This window comes from Suncus etruscus, chromosome 11 (assembly GCF_024139225.1).
Source record: "Suncus etruscus isolate mSunEtr1 chromosome 11, mSunEtr1.pri.cur, whole genome shotgun sequence".
In the NCBI taxonomy this organism is placed as follows: Eukaryota; Metazoa; Chordata; class Mammalia; order Eulipotyphla; family Soricidae; genus Suncus; species Suncus etruscus.
In genome coordinates this window covers 14243896-14253328 of record NC_064858.1, presented here as the reverse complement: position 1 = coordinate 14253328, position 9433 = coordinate 14243896, and the positions used below count along the sequence as shown (strand labels likewise).

General features: G+C 34.6%; 1 protein-coding gene across 2 annotated transcripts in view; it reads left to right on the top strand.

The window, feature by feature from the left end:
• The first annotated feature begins 695 nt into the window (after positions 1 to 695).
• Positions 696 to 9433, top strand: part of PUS7L (pseudouridine synthase 7 like) — a 28211-nt gene continuing 19473 nt past the window's right edge. Inside the window, exons 1-3 of one of the 2 annotated variants that reach the window (XM_049783807.1) lie at positions 696 to 1589; positions 3617 to 3809; positions 7220 to 7412. In XM_049783807.1, the coding sequence (XP_049639764.1) occupies positions 707 to 1589; positions 3617 to 3809; positions 7220 to 7412 (1269 nt within the window). In that variant the 5' untranslated portion in view covers positions 696 to 706. Of the gene's footprint in view, positions 1604 to 3616; positions 3810 to 7219; positions 7413 to 9433 lie in introns of both variants that reach the window. The other variant, XM_049783808.1, reaches the window with a different exon arrangement.

Below are 9433 nucleotides of genomic sequence, written 5' to 3'. Positions count from 1 at the left end.
GATGGGGAGCATTGGTCGTGGGAATGTTGTACAGATGAAAGGGGCTGTTCTTTTTATGACTGAGTCCCAGCTACAAACATGTTTGTAATTTTGAAGTATAAAGTATTATTGTGGCCAGAGCAGTGACACAAGCTGTAGGACATTTGCCTTGTATACATTGACCTAGGATGGACCACAGTTTGATCCCCCCGTGTCCCATATGGTCCCCCAAGCCAGGAGCGATTTATGAGCCTATAGCCAGAAGTAGCCCCTGGGTGTCATCAGGTGTGACCCAAAACAAAAAACAAACAAACAAACAAACAAAAAAAAGAATGAAGTATTATTAAAAAAATAAATAAAAAACTTGGGCCCGGAGAGATAGCACAGCAGCGTTTGCCTTGCAAGCAGCCGATCCAGGACCAAAGGTGGTTGGTTCAAATCCCTGTGTCCCATATGGTCCCCTGTGCCTTCCAGGAGCTATTTCTGAGCAGATAGCCAGGAGTAACCCCTGAGCAATGCTGGATGTGGCCCAAAAACCAAAAAAAAAAAAAAAAACCCAAAAAAAACCCCCAAAAAAACAAAAAAAAAAAACCCAACAACTTAACCTTTCTGCTATTTCTTTGGCCTCAGAAAAAGAAAATTAAATTTGCAAACATTTCTTTTGCTAACACAACTTCTTTTTCTGGAAACTGACTAATTCTTTGTTTTGTAGGTCTTGGTATTTAAAATGGAAGAGGATACAGATTTTAGAGTCAGGTTTGGTTCTTTGTATTTCATCACTGATCATGTTGGCTTTCAAGGCACTATCAAAAACTCACCAAGTGATTTTATTGTTACTGAGATTGATGAACATGGGCAATTAGTAAATAAAGACACTGATGAACTAATTTATAAGGTTGATGAAGTATTATCTGAGCCAAATTCTATTGCCAAAAAAAGAAAACAAAATCCTCAAAATATATTCATTGAAAAGAGAACAAACAAAGACTTTAATTCTTTGACTGGGTGCTCTGACAATAACCAGAATCATCAGTTTGATTTAGAAAAAGAAGATACTCCCAGTGACAAAGCTTCCAAAGACAAAGAAGAGAAAGTTGATATGTTAGGCTCCTTGTTAAATGAAAGAACTTATGAATTACTGAGTCAGTTTGCTTGTGAAATAAAAGAGAATTGGAATTCTCAAACTGAGTACATTGGACCATCTCCTGAACTCTCATTAGGTAGAATCCTTGACAAAAATCAAAGGAGTAGTCTGCATTGTGCTGTTAGGCAGAAATTTCCTTTTTTAATTACTGTAGGCAGAAATAGTGAGATTTTTGTAAAACCAAATCTTGATTGTAAAGAATTTTGTCACTTGGTATCTGAAGAAGAAGCATTTGGCTTTTTTAAATATTTGGATCTAAAGAAAGAAAATTCCAAATTTTCCTTTAAACCTGACGCAAACAAAGACCACAGAAGAGCTGTACATCATTTTGTCAACAAAAAGTTTGGAAATCTCGTGGAAACCAAATCTTTCTCTGAACTGAATTCTAATGCCGGTAATCCAAGGGTAGTGATAACAGTAAGGTTTCGTGAAAAAGCACACAAGTACAGGAAAAGATCTCTGGAATGTAAGGAAGAAAAATGGAATATACAGGTAAATTAATAAGTCCTTGTCATTTTCTTGGATAAACTGTTAAAGTTGTATGCAAGTTGAAGAATTTCAAATAAAATAGACTTGTGTAGAGAAACATTAGGAAGTGTGTTTTTTTAATGGAAGGTGAATTCTCTCCAATTATACTAAGTGTAAAATTAGACTTAGTGATGAAAGTGAAGTTAATACAATCATAGTTTGCTTAGTCACACAAGTGAAAACCTGTTTTATGTGATTTAATTTGTTTTTATTTGTTTTTTTCTTTTGGGGTCACACCCAGGCGGTGCTCAGGGTTACTCCTGGCTCTGCATTCAGAAGTCTATCCTGGCAGGCATGGGAGGACCATATGGGATGCAGGGATACAAACCATCCTCTGCAAACGTCCTACCGCTGTGATATCTCTCTGGCCCCCTTAATTTGTTTTTAAAGATAAATTTTGACTTCAAAATTTGAAAAGTATCTTAAAGTATTTGAAATTAAGTAGAGTATGTTTACTATATTCTGTTAAATGAGAATCATTTGTAACCTAAAATACAGTTACATTTGTTTAATACCTGACTGACCTGGATTTTAGCCCTGGCACACCTCCTCTACTGCCCTAGTCCTTGAGTCCCACCAAAAGTGATTCCTAAGATCAGGAGTAGTCTTGAACACTGCTGTGTATGGCCCCAACCTAAAACAAATAATAAAAAAATAAACATATCTAGAATCATTGCATTCTTTTAATCCAGTGTTGGCAACTTGAAATCTCTTAAGATTCTTTTGATTATTCCAGTTGATTCAGAAGTGAGATTCTCAAACTTTAGCTCACATTGTGATCACCAAAAATTCTTCTTAAAACTGATTTTTAATAATTGGAGCAAATACCACAGCAGGGAGGTGTTTGCCTTACATATAGCTGTTCCAGGTTCAATCACCAGCACCCCATATGGCCCCTGAGCCTACTAAGAGTAATTTTTGAGTTGCAAAGCCTGGAGTAACCCCAGAGTGCTACCAGGTGTGACCCAAAACGAAGCAGAGAAACAAAACAGACACTCTTATCTACTTGTATACTTGTTGATGCACATATTGAACCTTGTGGTGCCAGGGATCAGCCTTGGGCCTTGTGCATGCAAAGTGTGTATTCCATCTCTTAACTATCTCTGGCATTGGTAGTGCTGAATTCTAGTAAAGGAATAACTAATCTATACCTGGCTGCACGTTTGTCTCATCACATTCCTTCATATCTTTCATATCAAGATAAATTGTATTTTAATTCAAAAATAGATGTCCAATGGACCTAATCTACACCCGAATCTAACATAGTTGTGGGGAGGAAAGAAGGCTAGAATTTAAGTATGTTTTTATTGGGAAGTAACTGAGAACATTTTAATTGGGTGTAGGGCATAAAAATGGGCATTAGAAATGGTTTCTTTCAGCTCATCTTTCTCATAGAAATCTCTGTCATTTCTGACCTACAGATATTACAAGAGACAAGCATTGTAAGTTATGAAAGTTTTAGGATGATGTTATACAGCATTTGATAAGTACTACATAATAATAATTTATAATATATTTTGCTAATGTTTTAAAGTTTGCAACTCCTAATAAGGCTGCTGGAAAACTTGATTGTATATTGCATTACTTTAAAATCCTTTTGTGATTTCATATGGCTCCATAGATCTTGTTTCCTTGAGTGCCTAGTGTACATTTTTTATATATTATCTTTAGTTGTTTCTCAATCTTTTTGTTTGAAGGAATCTTGAAAGAGTATATCTCATAAATTACTGTGCACTTTACCTATAAATCACCAAATGTCCAAGAGCCTTGACCAATGGCCCTTAAATTGTGATCAGTTCATCATCTCACAGCCTGGAACATTTTGTAGGGAGTATTTCTGCTATTAAATTGTGGAGAATGGTTAGAAGTGTGACATGTAAAGAACACCTATCAGAAATACTCATTTTAAATTAATAATTTGATTTATTATATATTGTTAGTTTGCTAATAATTGATGGATCATAGCTTTTATTAAATCCAGAATTATTTTTGTTCCAGCATTTACCCTACGAAAGGAAAATCTGGAAATGTTTGAAGCAATTGGTTTTTTAGCTGTCAAACTTGGTGTGATTCCTTCAGATTTTAGTTATGCCGGCCTAAAAGACAAGAAAGCCATTACTTATCAAGCAATGGTTGTTAAAAAAGTATCTCCAGAGAGGTAATAAAATATCACTTTTATTTACTTATAAGAACAATCCTTAATTCATTATTGGATTAAATTAAAAACTCAGAATAATAATAAATAAAAGGAACATATATATTAGCATGACTCTCTAGAGTAATTATAGTCTTGAGAACCATGTCTACTGTCACATAATTATCTTCTAAATAGATTTTAATTAGAGTTACATTTTAAATTTATATTAAAATAAATTTCAGAACAAAACTTCGACAAGTTTTATTTGGCTAAATTTTGTCTAAGCATGCTCTACTATATCAATTATACTTTTATATTTTGGACCATGTCTTAAAATATTGTTATAATACTTTACTATTTTTCTATATAATTTCTTCATTTGAAATAAATCTATGTTAAATAGAAAAGTATAAAAAAACTTAAAAATTAGTAATTTCACTATTCAGAGATGAGGACAATAGCATTGGGAATGGTAGGAAAGGACCTTTTGATGCTCTGGGATTTTGGGGTACTCTTGGCGATTCTTGGCCAAAGGGGACATTTAGTTTAATGTTAGGGTTTGAGGATATGATGGTGCCTAAACATTCTGATTTCTTATTCTTATGATGTGTTTAGAGACTATGCTATCTATACATGACACATCAAAAATGTATCTATATACTTGAAAGTAATACTCTGAAATGTACATTTATTTATAAAGAATAAAATAAGGACCAGAGAGATAGTATAGTAGATAAGGTGCTTGCCTTGCACATAGTCAACCTGGGTTTGATTCCCAGCATTCCATAATGTCCATTGAGCACTGGGGCCAGCAATTACTCCCAAGAGAAAGCCAGGAGTAACCATTTAGCATTGCTGAGTGTGGCTCAAAACACAGCTACACACAAAATAAAAGTAATAAAATAAATATTTTAATGATAATTATGAGATATTTCAGAATCAACTTATAAGATCTAATAATTCTCTTTTGATAAAAATTTTTGTTTCACTTGTGCACTATAAATAACATTGTGTTTGTCATTATTGTACTTAAATTTGTTCTTTGTGAATACCTTTTTTAGGATAATCTTTAAAAAGTTGAGTGATTTAGCCAAAAATCAACCTAATTTGATTTAACATTCATATATTAATGTTTAGTTATCAGACATTAAATATACAAGGTTTTATATAAATGCTTGTGATCCCTTTTAAGCTCTTATCTGAAGGGCAAAAAGAAATATCTATGATTTTGTCTTTGTGGATAAGAATGAAAGGGCTTTACAACCTGAGTGTCCAACAACAGTTGACTGGATAAATAAACTGTCATATATACATATGCACACAATGAAATACTACTTGGCTATAAGAAAAAAATGAAATCATACAGCTTGTTCGTTATGTGACTGGAAGTAGAGAGTATCATCCTGAGTCAGGAAAGAAGAAAATAAAGAATAATCTCTCTCACATTTGGGATATAAAGAAACATAGTATAGAAATAACAAACCACCAAAGGCAACAGAAGTTTAGTCTACAGAACTAAACTTATTAAGGTTGGCAGGAATGGAAGTACTGGGGAAGGGTATGAAACAGGACCTCGAGACTGGGCCTGAGCAGTGGCGCAGTGGTAGGGCATTTGCCTTGCAGATGGTTGTCCTAGGATGGCCCACAATTCTATCTCCTGGCGTCCCATATGGTCCCCCAAGCCAGGAGCGATTTCTGAGCGCATAACCAGGAGTAACCCCTGAGCATCACCGGGTGTGGCATCCCCTCAAAAAAAAAAAAAAAAAAAAAAAAAAAGCAAGAGTAGAAGGAAGAAGACACTTTGGAGGAGGCTGTCCAAGTTGAACTTATATGCATGACACCCTTTTATAAGTAGCATTGTAAATAAAATAAAGAATATTTTAAAGTAAGATTGTTAGGCATTAAAAAGTAGAAACCAATTTTATGGGGCCTTAGTGGTGGCGCAGTGGGAGTAGCCCCTGAGTGTCATCGGGTGTGGCCCAAAACCCAAATAAAAAAATAGAAACCAATTTTTATTAAGAAACAAAAATATATTGTTTATACAGGGAGAAAAAAAACTTTTAATTTTTCTTGTTTGTATATTTTGTTTTGGGGGAGGTGGCTTAGCTCTACACTCAGGAATCACTCCTGGCAGGCGTAAGAACTATATGGGATTTTCTTATAATAGTGTCTTTGTTTAAACACTGTGATTATAACATGTTTGTAGTTGGGTTTCAGTTTAAAAATTAAAAAAAAATAAAAATAAGTAATTACTAAAAAAAAAAAAACTATATGGAATGCCAAAGATAACAACCAGGTCAGCCACATGCAAGGCAAACACCTTACTCTCTATTCAATCACTCTAGCCCTGTTAATTTATTTTTAAATCAAAACAGTTTTATTAAAAATTATGTAGAGAGATGAGGGGAGAGAAAGGAAGATTTTTGTGCAATTTAGAACACAGACTTCTTCAGAGTGGATATAAACCCATTTAATTATTTAAATATAAGAAAGATTTCAGCAGATGCAGAAATCTGGGAATATATTGGAAGAAGCAGTAAGAAAGTCAGTTTGCCTAAAAAGACAATTTCTAGCAGGACTGAAGAAAGTATGAATTTGAAGATAAGTTTACTTCAGTTCTTCTAAGATCTTAATTATACTGAGATAATTGGAAACTGTTCTCTAGATATTGAGAACGAATTGAAAGTTTGAGTTTGGAAGTATTCAGTGCATAGTTTTAAGAAAATCTTCTTGTGCATTTACTGTTAAAGTTAGGAGGAGTCAAAGTACAATAAAAGTTTCTGTCATTTGAATTAAAAAGTCAGTATACAGAATGATAACATTAGAAACATGAGGGGCCGGGCGGTGGCGCTAAAGGTAAGGTGCCTGCCTTGCCTGCGCTAGCCTTGGATGGACCGCGGTTCGACCCCCCGTGTCCCATATGGTCCCCCAAGCCAGGAGCAACTTCTGAGCGCATAGCCAGGAGTAACCCCTGAGCGTTACCGGGTGTGGCCCAAAAACCAAAAAACAAAACAAAACAAAACAAAACAAAACAAAAAAACATTAGAAACATGATTCTTTTTTTTTTTTCTTTTTGAAGGCCACACCCAGCAATACTTCTGGCTTACTCATGGCTCTGCCTGCAGGGGTCACTCCTGGCAGGGCTCAAAGTACTAGATGAGGTGCCAGGGACCAAACCTGGGTCATCTAGCTGCATCCAAGGCAAGTGTCCTACCTACTGTACTATATCATTCTGGTCCCAGGAGTCAGTTCTTGAAAATAGTAGTTAATATTAATACTGGGTTTTACATAGTTGTAAGAATTTTCTTTTGAGAATCCCCCAATTTTTTCATTGTTCTGTTCTAATTTAAATGGTGGCCTAGCAACTGAAAAACTAAATCTTATATTAATTTTTAATGCAAGATATAACTATGTTTCTTTATGATTTATAGGTTAAAGAATATTGAAAAAGAAATAGAAAAGAAGAGAATTAAAGTGTTTAACATACGGTCTGTGAAAAATTCCCTTAGACTTGGACAGCTCAAAGGCAATCACTTTGATATTGTCATTAGAAATTTAAAAAGCCAAGTTAATGATACTGTAAACCTGAGAGAGAGAATTTGGGAGGCCATAGAAAATGTTAAGGTAAGAAATTTAATATAGAGTGTTACAGAAAATATTTGTAGTTTTCTCTCTTTAAATTATGAAAGAATTATTTTTCATTTATTTTTTCATGTGTCAGTATATTGATTTTAGACAGTAATTGGGATTATTGACAAGGCATTTTGTTTTTTTTGTGTTCAATTGAAAGTTTCACACAATTAAAACATTTTAATATTAAAATATAATATGTAAGAAATATATATGAGGTATATGTATATATATCAAAGTTTTTACAGGGTCAGAGGAGAGGATGAATAAAAAATAATTGTCTATATGAACTATATCTTTTTTTTAGCACCTAACAAAAGGATATTATTATTTCAGCCAAGGGGTTAATTTTTAGAGGGAATTTTGTTATGTAATATTTTCAGAAGCCTTTCCTAAATAGATCCCATTACTTCTCTTTTTATTTATTTATTTTTGTTTTTGTTTTTGGGCCACACCCGGCATTGCTCAGGGGTTACTCCTGGCTGTCTACTCAGAAATAGCTACTGGCAGGCACAGGGGACCATATGGGACACCGGGATTCGAACCAGCCACCTTTGGTCCTGGATTGGCTGCTTGCAAAGCAAACGCTGCTGTGCTATCTCTCCGGGCCCCCCATTACTTCTCTAAATTATATATAATGTTTTGAAATCTAAGTTTTAGTTTGTGTGAATGATAAATTATTTTTATAATCTTAGTAAAAATTATTCAACATAAGCTTTCAATATGCTCATACAATCAGCTTTTAGTTTCATCATTGTAGATGATGAATCAGCAAATATTTTTCAGTACAGGACTAGATGATTAAAATTCTGATTTATGATCTCTATCACTAAATTGCTATGTGTAGGAATAGCCATAAATAGTCTATATAAATTCATGGGTATTGGTCCAGATTTGACTGTGGTTTGCCAACTTTTGATCTAGTTCTCAGCACTCCAGCTCTATTTCCAAACCTATTAACAAGAACAGAATTTAGACTCAGTTGAGTTGAGAACAGAATTTAGACTCAGTACTTTTTAAAACTCCCAAAGTTTTAAATTGTACATTTTAAATTATAGCTAATATTGAAAAATATGGATCGCTTCATAATTCCATGCTTCGCTAGCAGAAAATTGAACAGAAATGGGTTTCAATGAGTTTATTTGGCTAAGGTATTTTTTTCCTTTGAAAAACCTCTGAATAAAATATATCCCATGGGGCCAGAATACAGTGGGTAGATAGGCACCAGGTGACCCTGATATTCCTGACATCCCATATGGTCCTATACGATCCCTGACATTCCACATGATCTCCTCAGTATCACCAAGAGTGAGTGATTCCTGATACTAATGTCCCAAAGAGCTTTGACCAACTCTGTGTGTGTGCCCACCCACCCCTATTATATCTCTTAATAAGGATAGGGGTTTCTCTGAATTTAGCATTTGCCTGTCATTAATTAGCTTACAGATTATCAGTTGTTCATTTCAAAATCCCTATTAGGAATAATTGTAGCTTTAGTCAATTTTTAAAATTTATTAGCTTTGGATGCACAACTGCTCCTGGCCCTGTGCTCAGAAATTACTCTTGGCAGACAGTGAGTCACATGGGATGTTGGGGATCGAACCTGGCCATGTGCAAAGCAAATGCCTACTGACTGTGCTCCATCCCCAGCAGTAGCCCAATTTAAATCTCTAATAAGGAAAGAAACTTGAGTTCTGAAAGAATTTTTTTTTAATAATGAAAATTAAACAAGGTCTAGTGATGTCCTCCATTTTTTGTTTTCTGTTTTTTGTTTTTGAGGTGAGGTGTATACCTGGTGCATCATAATCTGTGAAGCATGGGGGATATTTTTTGTTATGTGCTCAGGAGTGACCTCTAGTGATGCTCAGGAGAACATGTGTGGTCTAGGGACCAAATGGGTTAGTGACATGTAAGGCCAGTATCTTTTCTCCTGTATGTACTATCTTTTTGGCCTTCATGGAATTCAGAGCTTTTCGTGTTATTGTTATAACAAATTGTTTTTGCTTTTTAGTTCT